Raw genomic sequence first — 18728 nt, forward strand, 5'->3', positions numbered from 1 at the left:
TGGTCCAAAGCAACAACTTTATTAGGTTGTGAGTTGTAGATCGTCAAGGCACTGTATTTCCTATGCATACACAATTATTTGGATATAGAACTTGGTGAACTGTTTATAAGACAGTTGAAAGAGTATAAATAAAAATACGTTACATAAAACAGTGTATGCATCACAGGTTGGTGCAACCTTAATTGGGGGAGGACGGGCTCATGGTAATGGATGGAGCGGAATAGGTGGAATGGTATCAAATGCATCAAACACATGGTTTCCATGTGCTTGATGCCATTCCATTCGCTCCGTTCCAGCCATTATTATGAGACGTCCTCCCCTCAGCAGCCTCCACTGGTATGCATTGAGCAGTGTAAAATAATGAGTAAAGCACGCCATTGACATTCATTTATCAGCCACCAGAGGTATCTATAGAGTAGGATTTACAGTATGGTCTTCAGTTTCACATCTTAAAACAGCAGCATTACACGGGGTTGTCCCAAAAGGTCCCGAACAGTCATTCTGATTCCCATGTAAAATAGCCTTTTGAGGTACTAAAAGATCACCCACAATATTTTTTCCTGATAAAAAAAGCAAAGTACTTTCTCTCATGTTTACAATTGGCTCATTCATCCCCCTCCTCTCCCCTGTAACTATTCCCCAGGTCGTTGCTGCAAATGATAACGTGTTCTCAGTCAACTTACCTGGTAAAATAACGGATAAATAAAATAAATAAAAAAATGTCAAACTAACAGGAAGTCTGAAAAGACAAACTGAATAGGCGGGGAGCTCACCTTGACTGGCGGTTCTTTGAAAAAGTCATGAAAGCAGTGAGCATCATAAATGCTGTGAGCAGTGTTGCAGTGACATTACCTCAAGCAAATCTGCTGATACACAAAGCAACTCAAACATTGAAATTGCATGCAACATCCAATCCTGTCATACGCCACATGGTTTCACAAATTATTTGTTTATCCAACTTGTTATTGTAACAGCGTCAGACAAAATGTTTGCTGTATAATTTAGCGAGCTAGCCTAAATGGAATTGTCAGCATTGTTTATCACTAGCTAGCTAGTTCATCTTGGCAATTTTAGTAGAAATGTACTTAACAGGGTGAGGTCTGGGTACTTCTCATTATATATATATATATCAGACAATGTTCTGTCAGTCAATGTTCATATATCATGACTATCAATGATGTCAAGACGTTTGTATGAATGTTCCGTTTGGCATGTATCTTGATGTAATGACATGACAACTGCATCTGAGTTTTGGGCAACCCTTCCCACGCGTTTGTTACATGCTGGCTGAAGACCTAGCTAGCCAGTTGCTAGCTAACACAAGACACAGATGAAAGGGGAAACGTATATGTATTTTTGATTTAGATCAATAGGGGAAACCTCAAATTGTAGTTGCTGTCACGCTGCAGTCAAATTATGGCACCAGTAGACTAGCAACCTAGCTATGTAAACCAAAGCCCTTTAAATTAGGTAAGAGAATAACCTTTGTTGTATTAAAATTAGGCTTTTGTGATGTCAAGACTAGTGACCTTTGTGACGTCCCACCTCCTGAATCCAAGTGTTTGACATGGGGGAGGGGACCAGTTATGATCAAACTTTATCAAATGTAGAAGCAACTGTTATTTTTCACACTTTGGTAGTCTTACTTTGATCTGGTTTCATCCAAATTTCATGATTTTGACTGTTTGGGACGTTTAAATAAATCTCAAATACAATCTTGCTGTTGAAAAGCTGCTTGCTGGTGTAAAACATATACAGGATATCCCATGGCAAATGCTAGATCTACATAATATACAAAAGTTGATTTGTTAGCCAAATGAGGACAACAGCGCTGTGCGCAGATAGCTTGATTTTAAACAACACTATACATCCTACACAATCTGACTATAACTATTATACAGCAAACTAAGAATCTTACACAGTCAAATCATCGATCACAGTGTGCACCTTATAAGATTAATCTGTTGTTTTCAGTCAGAAAGAGAGAACAAACCATAGCATTATGGGAGCACCCACTAAGCTAGGTTTGTTGGATCCAATATCTAAACATATCAGCAGCACAAGTCCCACAAGTCAACTTTCAAACATACAAAACTAAAATCACCGTTCTTCACATTTCAAGCATCACACATGCAATTTCATCATATTCTAAAGGAAAAATATATATATTGTAAAAAATGTTGCGTTTTACCCCCTTTTTCTCCCAAATTCAATTATGATCTTGTCTCATCGCTGCAACTCCCCAACGGGCTAAGGAGAGGCGATGGTCGAGTCATTGCGTCGTCCGAAACATGACCCGCCAAACCATGCTCCTTAACACCCGCCCGCTTAACCCGGAAGCCAGCTGCACCAATGTGTCGGAGGAAACACTGTTCAACTGACGACCGAGGTCAGCCTGCAGGCACCCGGCCCGCCACAAGGAGTTGCTAGTGCGTGATGAGCCAAGTAAAGCCGGTTGTGGCACAGCCTGGGATCGAACCCGGTCTGCAGTGACGCCTCAAGCACTGCGATGCAGTGCCTTAGACTGCTACACCACATGGGAGGCCCCTAAACTATTTCTAAATGACACCGACTTAACTTTAAAAACTTGGCTCCAGCTATAAAAATGGTTTATGTAAAAACATATTACTGTCCTGAAAGTGCTAAAATTGTGTGAAAACAATCAGTAAAAAGGTGCTGCTTAACCAAGGCTGAAGTACTTAAGGAGGGCTGCCTGGCATCATGATCCTCTAGTAGGGAGGTTGATTGTCATGTTCAGTGTACAGTTGCCAGCAGTCAGTCTCTCCTGTTTCATGATGTTTATGTGTTGCTGCTACAGCTCTTGGCATAGCTGGGAGGAGCTTCTGTAACAGAGAGGACAGCGGATATCAGTAATCAGACAGAAAGAGACATTACTACACAATACCCACCCAACTACATACTTTTCATCAGAAACGACATGAGTCATGGGCATGGCAAACACTTACGAAGCAAAGGCATAAATGTCTACGGAATGGCAATTAGACTCTTACATTCATATTGGATATTAGCCCAGATTTAAGCCAGCCACAACTGATACAGTGAGATGACAATACAACACCAGAAACACCTAACCCAAATACTTAATATCAAAATGTGTAATAAGATAACTAAGTAAAAAAACTAAATAGCATTAGCACTGCCAGTCACTACAGGTTATTCAATAGGAGTGTAAGACGGACCATGTGGGAGTGTGGAGGTGCTGTACTCTGGCGGTAGTAGTGGGTACAGGGTGGGCATGGAGTTGGCCAGATAGTCCATCTCAGCTGGAGGGGCACTGGGGGAGGCAGCTGGCGGGGCGCTGGGGGAAGAAGTAGAGACTCTGATCCTGGGAGCAGGTTTTGGGGCTGGGCGGCGGGCAGGGGTAGTAGTAGGAGGTCCTTGGTTATGGGAGGTTGGCTCAGAGCGGCTGCTGTTTTCTAGCTCGGTAGGCTTGGCAGAGGAGCAAAGAGGATCAGGGGTCTGGGGAGGTGGTCTGGAGCGCTGTGCTGACGTGGTGTCCACTGAGATGTTTCCAATGTGGATGGGCAACAAAAATGACACCACAGGAGATTTCAGAGAGATCTAATGTACCAGGGAGTAAAAGGGAGAAGGTTTCATCAAAACATGCGTGCTAAACTACGGACCAAAGGGTTTGGCTGTAGAGGAAACGGTAGAGGAAGGGTCTTGTGAAAAGAGAAAAGTTGCTTACTTTAATAAAGTATTCCATGTTTATTAGGCCACAGTCAACCATAGATGACTGGCGCAGAGGAGGTACAATAATCTGCTCCTTCCACTCAGTCTGTTTGTCAGCCTTCACGCCAGCACCCTCCACCTGCACTAAAGTCCTCAAGTCAATGGTAGGCTTCTTCGTCTGGTAAGTCACTTTCTATTGGAGACAAGCACACAGAAATAATGGTAGAAAATGATTGAGGGATAAAATAAAAACGCCTTTATCTCTCACCTACACATTGAGACAATAATGACCACATTGCAGCTTTATGACACCGTTGACTAAATCACACTTGGTTGTACAACACTCTTCTGTTGTACATCCATAGCCTTGCTTTATTTCAAGCTCTGTAGACTCAGTAGTCTGTACCTGCATGAGACGGGCCACCACAGTCCCCGTGGTTTTCCCAGACCGGTTGTCAATCTCTGTGGTCAGTTTGATGACCTGACCAGGGGTGTAGCCCTTCATGTCACTCTGGGCCTTCAGCACCACCGTTCCTGTCTTCACCCCCAGCAGGTAGGTGAACGTCTTAGTAACGGAAGATGAACTAGGTCCCTGGAAACAGGTGGGAAATATTAGGTTAAGACCAGATTCCCCAATGTCCTGTTTCTGATATGGATATTTCTGATTAAGTGAAAATGTATCAAATCTGCTAGGGAAAAACTCACATGGATGTCAGGCACTTCGTTGAGGTCGAGGAGACTCAGCAGGTAGAAAGGCTTCTCAGTCTTATAGTCCTTAGAGAAGCGAGAAGTGTCGATGAAAGCCCTCACTCTGTACATAATTTTCCCATAGTTCCCTTCAAAGGATGTGGGAAGAGAGGCTATATGGGAGGGAAGGAGTAAAGGCATTTATCACATATGTATTTTCACAGGAGGCAAGAATACAGGCAACAGACTTTCAAATGGCCTCTATCTATTGCAATTGTACGTCTTGAAGGTGTGCAGGTTTCAGGTGACAGATTTTAAATCACAATGGACAGTTGATTAGGACCTGTTAGGTTGGTGTGGGTTTCTGTGGTGTGTGTCATGTACATTGTTATGAAAGACCGCTTTATCAGAGCGAAAGGGAATCCCTTCTGGAAAGGCAGTCTGTCTGTCGGTCTGTCTGATAGACCTTATCGATGAGTAATGGGCGGAGGGGTTATGATGTTATCATTGGGCTCCCTCCCTGAGAGCTATAGCATAGATAAGGGAGAACATGTGATACTGTTTTAAGAATGATCTATCACACTCATTTCCTTAGCATGCAAAGGTTTGAAACAAAAAGACAAGTAGGCCATGACAGATTGTTAGCATAAACGACCACGAGACAAAACACAACAAGGGGCGGCAGGTGACCTAGTGGTTAGAGCGTTGGGCCAGTAACCGAAAGGTTGCTGGATCAAATCCAGACAAGGTAACAATCTGTCGTTCTGCCCCTGAACAAGGCAGTTAACCCACTGTTCCCCGGTAGGTCATCATTGTAAATAAGAATTTGTTCTTAACTGCCTAGTTAAATAAAGGTTAAATAAAAAATACATATAAAAAAACAGGGGAGAAAGCAACTGCTATACATGAGATAGTATGACAACAGGTGGCAACACCTCAGGGCATCTATGCTCTCAGCCCATACCACACTAGTCAACAATTGGAGAAGAGGAGGCTAATGGGTACAAGGATAAAACAAACAAATAATTGTCATAAAAGTTTATTACAGAGTTTTACTATAAGCTAATCAGGAATCATTTTTAAATGACTTATAACCCCTTGATAAAGTATACCTCAATAACTCTTACAAACAGTTCATGGGCACGAGTAAATTACCTTACAATTACTCTCCTGTGTGCTCATTTGTAGCACCATTTCCATTGAAGACACATGACAACGGTCTCTATGGTAATCCTCATAACCATTGATGTAGAGCCACAGGAAGCGGTACTGTAATTTATTGCTCACATTACTTCTGCTTATAGTGAATGAGCCATGTCAGAACTACAGTAAACTTACATGTCTGATTATAAAATGACATGTCTGATTATAAAATGAGGAAAACCCATATGTTTAAAGGAATGTGGTGCAACAGGTCTACAAAGCACTCAGTGGCCTTACCTGGAATGAGAAACTTGAATGGAAAACTGTGATCTCCCTCTTTCAGGGTTCCTGGGACACAGGGAAAAAAAGGATAAACATCAGATCAGCTGGCTGGAAAACATTCTGTCCATTAACAATTGTTCATCTTCTAGGAATCACATTTTACTTTCAGGGTAGAAGGGGAACTTCAGAACATGGATTAAATGTTTGTTTACCTTTTCCTTCTGACATACATAGGTGATGAAGGAAATATCCATTACAAAACAATGATTTTCTGGAAGATGTATGTTTCATTAATTGAATGTTTGAAGCTCCAAAAGGTGAGAGAGAAACAGGTAAAGACCCCGTTGACAGCACCTTTATCTGCCACAGAGAGCGTGCTGCTGAAGTACTGCTCTTCCACTGTCCAGGCTGTGTCGTCCATCTTGCCGGTGACACCACAGAAGCCTCGGCAATTCACCTTGATATCTGCAGGGATAATACATAGTAAAACACAGTAACATAAGAGAAGTTGAGGTCCTCAGACTTCATAACAAAATGGAGATACAAACAGAAGCAGAGCATGGCAATGTATTCTTGAAAGACCTTTTAGGATAGTTTACATTCTGATTGACATGTTCTTTTTTTGCAAACAAAGCACCTATTGTGGACAACTACTTTAACACGTCACACAGATATATATAACAGAACTAAAAAGCAAACTCTAATTCTGAGAAATCCAAACACAAAGACCAGTAAAAGAAAGACAAACATACATGTAACTGCCAAAATAAAGGAGACACCAAATGAAAGTGTCTTAATAGGGCATTAGGCCGCCAGAACAGCTTCAATGAGCCTTGGCATATCTGGTGACAGACACACACACATCCTTTAAAACCCCCTTTGAGAACCCTCTTTAAAAAGCACTCTCTTCTTCTAGCCATGGTTAAATAAAGGTAAAAAAAAATAAAAAATAAAGAAAATGGTAGCCAAAATAAATGGGCAACTGGACATTTTTATACATGACCCTAAGCATGAGATGTTAATCGCTAAATTTACTCAGGAACACCACCTGCGGAAGCACATGCTTTCAATATACTTTGTATCCCTCATTTACTCAAGTGTTTCCTTTATTTTGGCAGTTACTTGTAGTTTTCCTGGTGTGATGTAATGCAGCACACTTGATCAGTTTGCTTTCCTCAGTGAGTCACATGCCTGGCTGCAAAACTCTCCAAACACACTGAAGTCACAAGCCCATGAGCACAGAAATTAAAGGGGACTAAATGGTAGTCCCAGCGGGGATTGGCAACAGCTCTTGGCCAGCAGTGTGCATGGTCATGACCCGAATTAATTAATAGCTCAATCAATCATAATTCTGGTTTGAGCCAAGTAAGACAGACAATCCTGGAGGAGGATGGCCAAGAAAAAACGAATCTATAAAAAAAACCTGTAGAAATATGAAGTGCAGTACTCTGATTGATATTCAGTTAAATTCTCTGCTTACATCACACAAGAAGTTTAATTGTAACTTCCCATTATGACTTTAAGAACATGAGTGGGTCCGCTATTACAGACTAACAATCTGCTCTGTAGGGAGTACCAGCTCTTGTGAAAATCTACACTGAACAAAAATATAAAACGCAACTTGTAAAGTGTTGGTCCCATGTTTTTTAAATGAAAGATCCCCGAAATTATCCATACGCACAGAAAGCTTATTGCTCTCAAATGTTGTGCACAAATTTGTTTAGATCCCAATTGAGGATTTCTGCTTTGCCAGGATAATCCATCCACCTGACAGGTGTGGCATATCAAGAGGCTGTTTAAACAGCATGATCATTACACAGGTGCACTTTGTGCTGGGGACTACAAAAGCCCACTCTAAAATGTGCAGTTTTGTTACACACATAATGCCACAGATGTCGCAAGTTAAGGGAGTGTGCAATTGGCATGCTAACTGCAGGAATGTCCACCAGAGCTGTTGCCAGAGAATTGAACGTTAATTTCTCTACCATAAGCCGCCTTCGTCATTTAAAGAATTTGGCAGTAAGTCCAATCAGCCTAACAACCGCAACTCAACCAGCCTAACAACATGTACATTAGTGTGTTCCAGTTCCCGTCAATATCCAGAAACTTCACACAGTCATTGAAGACGAGTGGGACAACATTCCACAATCAACAGCCTGATCAACTCTATACGAGCAAGATGTGTCACGCTGCATGAGGCAAATTGTAGTTACACCAGATACTGACTTGTTTTCTGATCCACGCCCCTACTTTTTTAAAAGGTATCTGTGACCAACAGATGTATATCTGTATCTCCAGTCATGTGAAAGCCATAGATTAGGGCCCAATTGACTGATTTCCTTACACGAACTCTGAGTAAAATCTCTGAAATTGTTGTTCAGTGTAATTTGAAGTCCTCACAACTCATGGGTCAGATAGCCAATACTGTAGTAACTTGGGAACGTTATCAAGTTCATAAGACATCAGTTATCAACAACAGTGCAGCTAGGGACACTGTGCTCAGTATCGGAATGTAATGACGAAAGCTGCCCCACCTGTTTTTCCTGACCTGCAATGTAAACAAACCAGAGGTCCATGACACAAAACACCTTCAGTGTGACAAGAGGGCAATTTCGTTTCCATGTTGGCTACGGTTCAGAGAAAATAAAAATAAAAACCAACTAAATGCATTTTCTAACTCCACGCACCGTCTCAAAACATGTTTGATCACCCAGAGTACAATGTTGTTGAAAAGATGAGTGAATGTGTTTTTGTTCCAGCAGCAAGTGATCGGGATGAGGGTGACCACCACCTGTCAGCAGCCATTTGATACTTGAAACAGGGACAGCCATTTGAGATCCTTGACATAAGACATATTGCCATTTCATCATTGGGTTAAAATGTTCATGGGCAAACAAATCTTGTTTTTTGTTCGTTTTGTTGTTTTACCTTAAGATATGGTGAATATTAAAAAAGAACGGTCAAATTTGTCCTTTCTGACAGCACCTTTAAATGAGATTGATCACCTTGCCCACCCCCCAACGCATCTATAGAAACAGTGTCTGTTCGAGTGACAGCACAGTATTTAATTCAACATCCTAAGTATTTACTGTAAATAAAAAACGCTTCACAAATCACACCATTGAGTTCGTTTCAGTGGAAGACGACTTTCTTGTCAGTCCGAGGAGACAACGAAGGTTTCACGACAGCTGAAAGAACATTACCTTTAAATAGTAACGCTTGGGCGGTTGTAATTTTCAGCGTGCCTGAAACGGCATCTCCAGGACTATAAACAACTTTATTGTCCTTAAAAGTGATGTCAAATTCTTGCAGTTTCCCCATGTTTCCCATCACGAAAGGCTGCCACCGACGGGTCGGTCTATCACCTGTGCTCTGTTGTGGCGTTTTCTTCCCTTTCGGTTCAGCCCTCTCAACGTGACGTCACTAACATGAAACTCAGTCTCTTATTTAAGTTACATTTTCTCACGTCACAGTTAAATACTTACTGAAATGTAATGCATGTGGGTCTGTCGTCCGGTAAACAAAATATCATAGCTGTTTTTTTCAATTTTATTTCCATACATCAAACTGACTCAGTAAAATATTTTACAGGACAGACATGCCTCTAAAATACAAGTTAGGGTGTCTGATATGCCTACTGTATGGATAGTCAACACTTTCCCCTTTAGTGAGTTTGTGAGATGACAACTCTATGTACATTTGCAAGGGATTTTTTAAATGAAAGCAAAAGATCACAGAAACAATAATTATATTACAAAATATAATTCATACACAATGGGGGGAAAAAACAACCCAAAAAACTATTTGTTTAACAGTTAAAAGTTGACCCAATATGACACGCATGCAGACTTATAATTAGAATTATCAATGAGATATGAATATGGAAGTGAGAGAAAGCTGCATGATGTATATAGAATGAGATACATTCAATGATATTGATAAACTTACAGTCTATGACTGACTCACACCATGAAAGTCTGACTGCTGTTGGATGGTTATGTCAGTTGGGATGGTGGTCAGGGACTGGAGGGTCATGGAGGTTGACACTGTGCTGTCATCTTGAGAAGTAATTGATGTAGAGTGGAAATAGACTAATGAAATAGACTAATGCTTAAAACACCTTAGAAGGAAAATATATGAAGAGTGGGATGGGAATTATCATATGGAAATGTTTCTCATTTCCATGTATTCAAAAAAATGGCAGAATGTATTTTGCAACACTTCGTAGAGTGATGTCAACGGATGATATCACATTTGACCTTTCCTGTGTTGCCACATTCTCTTGCCCTACAATTCACCTCTGCTTTTCAACAATTGTTGTATAACAATGGTAAAATCGTCTAAGATTATCCAGTTCACAAATCCCCCAAATACTAATATTTGTATTATTTTTTAACAAGTACATCTGGACTTCAGTGGTGTAAAGTATAATAGTTTTTTGGGGTATCTGTACTTTCCTTTACTATTTATATGTTTGCTTACTTTGACTTTTATTTCACTACATTTCTAAAGAAAATTATGTATTTTTACTCCATACCCTCCATTCCCTGACACCCAAAAGTACTCATTACATGTAGAAAGAGGAGGAAGGGAAGCGCTGCTAAGGTACACAATAGTAAATTTGGTAGACAGAAGGTGCTCTTTGGTAAAAGGGGTGAATTGGTCATCAAAAAGAAAGGAGGACCAAGGCACTCTTCATATAATTAATTAAAATGCCTTTATTGGTATGGCATGTTCAATAGAAACAAAGTTTTAAAAAATCAGACGTGTTTCGGCTGCATGGCCATCGTCAGGGAGTACACAAAAATAATACAATGTCCTCTTTTGAACAGCTTTTCCAAATATCCCTAATTAGAAGTGGGAGTGGTTACTAAATTGATTGTACACACCTAGTAAGCAATACTATACACATTAAAAAGTGAAATACTGAAGCTATGTTATCATAAAAATACAACTCCAAGCTAGAAGTATCAGAACACTAAAAGGTAGTTCTAACCTTAAATATGACTGGGAGAAGTGTCTAGAATAAGAAAGCAATATATTCCATAGTACACTAGAACACAGCAAAACATGAACAACAGTCTAAACATAGCTGAGGGCAATAGAGCAAAATGTCCACTAGATGACAGCAAATGGACCAATCACAACCCTATAGGAAGGGTGAGAAATCCATATCTTCATTTAAACCAGGGTATTTAGTGGCCTGTAGTTTGTAAATCCAAAAACTTTCCCTTTGGTTTAATTGTTTAAGACGGTCCCTTTTTCTAATAGAGGCTGGAATATGATCAATACCCATAGCTTGTAGGGAGGCAGGGTTGCCATGGTGTAGGGACTTGTTGTGCCTTGCCATGGGGTCTTCATTGCCTACCCGTATGGCGTACTTGTGTTCCGCTAAGCGGTCTTGAAGGCGTCTCTTTGTCCGTCCAATGTAGAACACCTTGCACTGTGGACATTCCAATCTATACATGCCATGAGTGGTTTTGCAGTTAATGAAATGCTTGACGTAATACTCCATTTTGGAAGCTGTGTCAACAAAATACTTCTTCTGTGCAATATTTCTGCAATGGTTGCAATGGTTACATTTAAAAGAGCCCTTGGGTTTGTGGTCAAGCCAAGTTTTTTGAGTCACCCGGAAGATAACTGTGGACTAATTTGTCATTTAGGGTAGGACATGTCTTAAAGTTTATGTCTGTTGGCTCAGGAAAGACTTGGCGTAGTAGCGTATCACTTTGGATGATTCCCCAATTATTGTTGAATGTTGCCACATTCTCTTGCCCTACAGTTCACCTCTGCTTTTCAACAATTGTTATATAACAATGGTAAAATCGTCTAAGATTATCCAGTTCACAAATCCCCAAAATACAAATATTTGTATTATTTTTTAACAAGTACATCTGGACTTCAGTGGTGTAAAGTATAATAGTTTTTGGGGATATCTGTACTTTCCTTTACTATTTATATGTTTGATTACTTTGACTTTTATTTCACTACATTTCTAAAGAAAATTATGTATTTTTACTCCATACCCTCCATTCCCTGACACCCAAAAGTACTCATTACATGTTGAATTCTTAGCACGACAGGAAAATGGTCCAATTCACACACTCATCTAGAGAACATCCCTGGTCATCCCTACTGATTTTTATCTAGAGGACTCACTAAACAAATTCTTCTTTGGAAATTATGTCTGAGTGTTGAAATGTGCCCTTGGCTATCCGTAAATTGATTTGATTGTGCCGTCTGGTTTGCTTAATATAAGGAATTTTAAATGATTTATACTTTTACTTTTGATACTTGAATATATTTGAGCAATTACATTTACTTTGATACTTAAGTATGTTTAAATCCAAATACTTGTAGACTTTTACTCAAGTAGTATTTTACTGGGTTACTGTCAATTTTACTTGAGTCCTTTTCTATTAAGGTATCTTTACTTTTACTCAAGTATGACAATTGGGTACTTTTTCCAGCACTGCTGGATTTAAACTATAATGATTTTAATATCTAGACTGTTAATTTTTAACTGTATGTTGTTGACAGTAAGTAATTATCTCGCTCTCTACCCTCCTTATAATCATGCCAAAGACAACCTGTTATTATAAGCCCAAAAGAAGAGAGAATTTACAAAGACTTAAAGCATTACCTCGTTCACACGTGCTGTTCAGAACGGGACTTTGTTAACACCTCTAGAGACTTCCTGCTTGAGGCGGTAATAACACAATTAAACAGAAAGAGGAGAAGCATTTTTTTTTTTTTTATCAGCTATGCAATCGTTAAGCCACAGAACATCCAACCCCACCCCCATTACTTATTTGTTTTGCTTATAACCGAGTAAAATATATATATTTTTCAAATGAATGCAGTGGAAAAGGTATTCCTTTTAACATGCATATGATATACACTTTGATTAGTTTAAAACAGAGCATGTTTATAGGTTTTGCTTTACAATTACAGTATCTAATCTTTATTACACATCAATAAAGAATACATTTATGATCACTCTCTGGTACATACATTTTTTCTTCACATGTCCCATGTCAATTCTATGAATACTATTTATGTCATAGATAATAAAACGATACTTTCTCAGGATGATGAAGACACTGAGCAAATGTGATGAGACTACTATGAGGATCCTTATTTAAGATGTGTTCAAATGCTGGGTGTGGACATGTGTTCTAATACAATGGAGGGAGAATCAATAGCAGCATTGTAGCTGATTTGGTCATTTGTGGCAGGGTCTTCTTTGAACTTGACATCAAATTTTCTGAGAGACCTATGAATAGCCTTGACAAAATTGTGTGATCCAAAACTGTAAAGCAATGGGTCCAGACAGCAGTTTGCTCCAGCCAAAATCCAGGAAAAATAGTATGAGGTCTCCACCTGCAGAAGGATGCATTGTTCTGGAAAGTACTTCTTTAACACGACAGCCACAGTGCGTATCACGTTCAAAGGCATGAAGCACAGTCCAAATATCACCAGACACATGGCCACCATTTTACGGGACTTGGCCTTAATACCACGGCCCTTAAACGTGTTGATATTGATACGAGACACTGATCTTGCTATCTGAACATAGCACGTCACTGCCACTGAGAAAGGCATTAGGAACCCAAGGGTGAGCAAAACGAAGTTGATGGCAAAGTAAGTCTCAATGTAATCTCGCTGATGAATGCTGAGACATTGTGTGCGGTTTCCCACTTGGCTTGTGTTAAAGAAGTAGAAACAGGCAATCCCCTTAGCCAGCAAAACCAGCCAGACTCCAGCACACAGCTTCTGAACAAACGCCTTTCGTTTCATGCAGGAGCCTTGTTTAAACTGGACCACTGCCACATATCGATGAATGCTGATGAGTGTGAGGAACAGGATACTGCCATAAAAGTGAATGATCAGCAGGGCAATCTTCAACTTGCACAGAAAAGCTCCAAAGGGCCAGTGGCTACCCATGACAAAGTATGTTGCCATAAATGGTGCAACTGGTGTGATGATAGCATCACTGACAGCCAAATGAAACTGCAAGACGGCACCAGAGCTCCACTGTGGTATACGGCAGCAGAAGACCCACAGACTGAAAGTGTTGAGGAAGAAACCAACCAGGAAGACCAGGAGGAGGAAAACAGTGATGGAGATATGCTGGGGTTCCACTGTACAAAGACTGCTGTTGGCTGTAATGTTGTCCAGAGGCAGCATTGTGCTGTTCATCTTGGGATGGGATGTAGGGGGGGGGTGCAGGACATAAATATTCACCTTGAAAATGTTTAAATGGAACAGATTGTTAGTCAGACCAAAGAAAATGTACATATTTAGTTCAAAATAATGAACACATTGTGTGCTACATCCTTCTCAATTCTTGTAAATTGTTGTTTAGTGTAGTCAGAATGAACAACTGAAAAGCCACTGAACAGGATGTAAAACTTGGAGCTGAGGTGAGAAATGATCTCACCACGAGTCACCTACCACAAGGACATCGACTTTGTCACAAAATAGCTTTTCATCATAGCAAAAAATAGAACTCCCTAATTTAAAGTATAAATATTATATTTGAAAGTGAACATTCAATTAATGTCCTACCGGAGGTAGGCACTAAAGCATTAAAATGTATGTATTCACTACTGTAAGTCGCTCCGGATAAATGTGTCTACTAAATGACTAAAATATAAAAATGTAAAGCTAAAGCTAATTCAAGCATACATAACTGAAAACAATTGTGAAATTAAGGTTACAATATCTCTACACAATGGAACTTGTGATCACGATGAAAAGTCATAAAATCTACTTTCGAGTAGGCTACTTACTTAAGCTTGCACTTGTAGTCCATCAGTGGTACAAGACCTGAATGACAAACGTGTTACAACTTCCCCCAACTACAAGATGTGGTTTCCCACAACCATGCTATGTAAAGCAGACAGAAGTAGAATTGGTCTTTCTCAAAACCACATCAAATCAAATTGTATGAGTCACATGCACCGAATAAAACCTTACAGTGAAATGTTTACTTACAAGCCCCTAACCAACAATGCAGTTAAAAAAAATATGAATAAGAATAAGAAATAAAAGTAACACGTAATTAAAAGAGCAGCAGTAAAATAACAATAGTGAGACTATATACAAGGGGGTACCAGTACAGAGTCAATGTGCAGGGGAACCAGTTAGTCGAGGTAATTGAGTAGGGCCAACACTCCGTTTTCTATATAAAAGCTCATTAGTAAAGTTGTCTCTGAATCTGTTCTTTGTATTTTTCATAGTCTAAAATGACCATAGCACCCCCCTTGTCTTTGGTTATCAAACCTGCAGACGAGTCTTTCAGTAGTTCTTCTATCCTGGTGAGGTACTTCTGAATATGGTTTCTTTTTCTTGTATATACAGACAGACATGGCTTCTTGTTAAACTAACCTACAACAGATATTAATTGAGGAGTTGTTAACCATCGGACAGAATTTGCTTTGGGGTTTAAAATGAGTAAAAGTTCTTTGTTAGGTTTGTAGGCCAGAAACAGTATTTTGGGAAAACACGTTTAAGTTTAATCTTGCCGAAAGAATTTAAACACATATACTTTCGTAACAAATGGTTTGTCTGTACATGTAGGTACAAAAGAGGCCCTTAGATAAGACTGAGACTTGTGAGTGAGCTTTTCTTTGGAGAGGTTACTCGATCATGCTGTAGCTCCGTGTCCACGGCCTGTGTTCCTGGTCCCCTCTGACCGCTTGCCTCTCCTGCATAGATTATTTTTGGAGCCTTCTTGTACTGCTTTCGGGCAACAATAAAAAACTGTTTGTGTGCGATGGTAGCTGGAGTCGCTGTCTGTAGGGAATTTGCTCTCAGTGGAAACCGAGTCTGTGTCCGAGTCTCTGTCACCCCCCCCCCCCCGGTCAGTGGTGCTTGCCTATGTCGGCCTCTCGGTGCTGCCGTCCTTGGGCCTTCCCATGCATAAACCTGGTTGAGCTGGTAGTCCTCTGTGTCTCGATATTTCTTGATCTTTGTTGCTTGTAGGAAGTCTCTGTATTACCCAATGGATTGGTTGATTGTGTCATGTATGGCTGTGAAGTCCGGCCCAAGAATCTCCTTCATTATAACCTCATGTTCACTGAGCTAAACTTGAACCTTTTTCACTTCCTTCGACGGGTTTCTTATTTTTTCATGTTATTCAGTTGTTACCATGCACTTGCAACAAAGATAGCTCAGATGTGCAAGTTCCTTCTGAATTTTGATGACGAGACAATAAAAGATGACCTATAATGTACAAATTTAGGCTATCATGTACCCTACCCACCACAGTCATATACATACATGCATACAGTGCCTACGTAAAGTATTCAGACCAATTGACTTTTCCCACATTTTTTACGTTACAGCCGTATTCTAAAATGGATTAAATTTGATTTCAAATCTTCAGCATATCTACACACAACACCCCATAATGACAATGTGAAAACAGGTTTAGACATTTCTGCAAATGTATATAATAAAAAAAAATGTTAAACAGAATTTGGAAAGGCACACACCTGTCTATATAAGGTCCCACATTTGCCAGTGCATGTCAGAGCTAAAAACCAAGCCATGAGGTCGAAGGAATTGTCCGTGTCGAGGCACAGATCTGGGGAAGGGTACCAAAACATTTCTGCAGCATTGAAGGTCCCAAAGAACACAGTGGCCTCCATCATTCTGCAATGGAAGAAGCTTGGAACCACCAAGAGTCTTCCTAGAGCTGGCCGCCCAGCCAAACTGAGCAATCGTGGGAGAAGGGCCTGGGAGGTGACCAAGAACCTGATGGTCACTCTGACAGAGCTCCTCTGTGGCGATGGGAGAACCTTCCAGAAGGACAACCATCTCTGCAGCACTCCACCAATCAGGCCTTCGTGGTAGAGTGTCCAGACAGAAGCCACTCCTCAATAAAAAAAGGCACATGACAGCCCACTTGGAGTTTTCCGAAAGGCACCTAAGAACTCTGACCATAAACAAGATTCTCTGGTCTGATGAAACGAAGATTGAACTCTTTGGCCTGAATGGCAAGCGTCACGTCTGGAGGAAACCTGGCACCAACCCTACGGTGAAGCACGGTGATGGCAGCATCATGCTGTGGGGATGTTTTGCTACAGGTTTCTGTACCAAATATTAAGTTCTGCTTTTCTGATGTATCAAATACTTATGTCATGCAATAAAATGCTAATTAATTACTTAAAAATCATACAATGTGATTTTCAGGATTTTTGTTAGATCTCTCACAGTTGAAGTGTACCTATGATAACAATTACAGACCTCTACATGCTTTGTAAGTAGAAAAACCTGCAAAATCGGCAGTGTATCAAATACTTGTTCTCCCCACTGTATATATATAGTTTGGACACGTACTCATTCAAGGTATTTTCTTTATTTTTACAATTTTCTACATTGTAGAATAATAGTGAAGACATCAAAACTATGGAATCATGTAGTAACCAAAAAAAATGTTAATTCAAAATATATTTTAGATTCTTCAAAGTAGCCACCTTTTGCCTTGACAGCTTTGCACACACTTGGAATTCTCTCAACTAGCTCCATAAGGTAGTCGGTCACCTGGAATGCATTTCAATTAACAGATGTACCTTGTTAAAAGTTAATTTGTGGAATTTCTTTACTTCTTAATGCGTTTGAGCTAATCAGTTGTGTTGTGACAAGGTAGGGGTGGTATACAGAAGATAGCCCTATTTGGTGAAATACCAAGTCCATATTATGGCGATAACAGCTCTAATAAGTAAAGAGAAACGACAGTCCATCATTACTTTAAGACATGAAGGTCAGTCAATCCGGAAAGTGCAGTCGCAAAAACCATCAAGCACTATGATGAAACTGGCTCTCATGTCGACTGCCACAGGAAAGGAAGACCCAGAGTTACCTCTGCTGCAGAGGATAAGTTCATTAGAGTTACCAGCCTCAGAAATTGCAGCCCAAATAAATGTTTCAAAGAGTTCAAGTAACAGACATATCTCATCATCAACTGTTCAGAGGAGACTGCGTGAATTAGGTCTTCATGGTCTAATTGCTGCAAAGAAACCACTACTGAATGACACCAATAAGAAGAGACTTGCTTGGGCCAAGAAACACGAGCAATGGACAGTAAAGCGGTTGAAATCTGTCCTTTGCTCTGATGATTCCAAATTTGAGATTTTTAGTTCCACACACCGTGTCTTGTGAGACGCAGAGTAGGTGAACGGATGATCTCTGCATGTGTGGTTCCCAATGTGAAGCATGGAAGAGGAGGTGTGATGGTGCTTTGCTGGTGACACTATCATGATTTATTTAGAATACAAGGCACACTTAACCAGTATGGCTACCACATCATTCTGCAGCGATACGCCATCCCATCTGGTTTGCGCTTAGTGGGACTATCATTTGGTTTTTAACAGAACAATGACCCAACACACCTCCAGGCTGTGTTAGGGCTATTTGACCAAGAAGGAGAGTGATGGAGTGTTGCATCAGATAACCTGGCCTCCACAATCACCCGACCTCAACCCAATTGAGATGGTTTGGGAAGAGTTGGACCGCAGAGTGAAGGAAAATCAGCCAACAAGTGCTCAGCATATGTGGGAACTCCTTCCAGACTGTTGGAAAAGCATGCCAGGTGAAGCTGGTTGAGAGAATGCCAAGAGAGCACAACGCCGTCAAGGCAAAGGGTGGCTATTTTGAAGAATCTCAAATATAAAATATATTTAGATTTTTTTAACACTTTTTTTGGTTACTACATGAATCCATACGTGTCATTTCATAGTTTTGATGTCTTTCCTATTATTCTACAATGTAGAAAATAGTAAAAACAAAGAAAAAACCTTGAATGAGTAGGTGTTAACAAACTTTTGACTGGTACTGTATGTTTGATGATTTAATTCCAGTAGTAGTCATATTGCTTCCCTTGGCAACTTTAATGTTTGAAAATACTTTGGGAC

At 40.2% G+C, this 18728-nt stretch overlaps 2 protein-coding genes across 2 annotated transcripts; both read right to left on the minus strand.

The window, feature by feature from the left end:
- LOC111974873 (arrestin domain-containing protein 1-like) lies at positions 1 to 9198 on the minus strand. The gene is made up of 8 exons (XM_024002936.2): positions 9009 to 9198; positions 6160 to 6270; positions 5821 to 5871; positions 4399 to 4553; positions 4100 to 4285; positions 3710 to 3886; positions 3201 to 3582; positions 1 to 2843 (listed from the first exon to the last, which is right to left on the minus strand). Exons 1-8 carry the CDS (start codon positions 9133 to 9135, stop codon positions 2800 to 2802), a joined length of 1233 nt encoding a protein of 410 aa, XP_023858704.1. The 5' UTR covers positions 9136 to 9198; the 3' UTR covers positions 1 to 2799.
- A 205-nt stretch (positions 9199 to 9403) lies between these two features.
- On the minus strand, positions 9404 to 18632 carry LOC111974879 (P2Y purinoceptor 2-like). The gene is made up of 2 exons (XM_024002943.2): positions 14601 to 18632; positions 9404 to 14052 (listed from the first exon to the last, which is right to left on the minus strand). Exon 2 carries the CDS (start codon positions 14005 to 14007, stop codon positions 12958 to 12960), a length of 1050 nt encoding a protein of 349 aa, XP_023858711.1. The 5' UTR covers positions 14008 to 14052; positions 14601 to 18632; the 3' UTR covers positions 9404 to 12957.
- Positions 18633 to 18728: the final 96 nt, after the last annotated feature.

This window comes from Salvelinus sp. IW2-2015, linkage group LG15 (assembly GCF_002910315.2).
Source record: "Salvelinus sp. IW2-2015 linkage group LG15, ASM291031v2, whole genome shotgun sequence".
NCBI lineage: Eukaryota > Metazoa > Chordata > Actinopteri > Salmoniformes > Salmonidae > Salvelinus > Salvelinus sp. IW2-2015.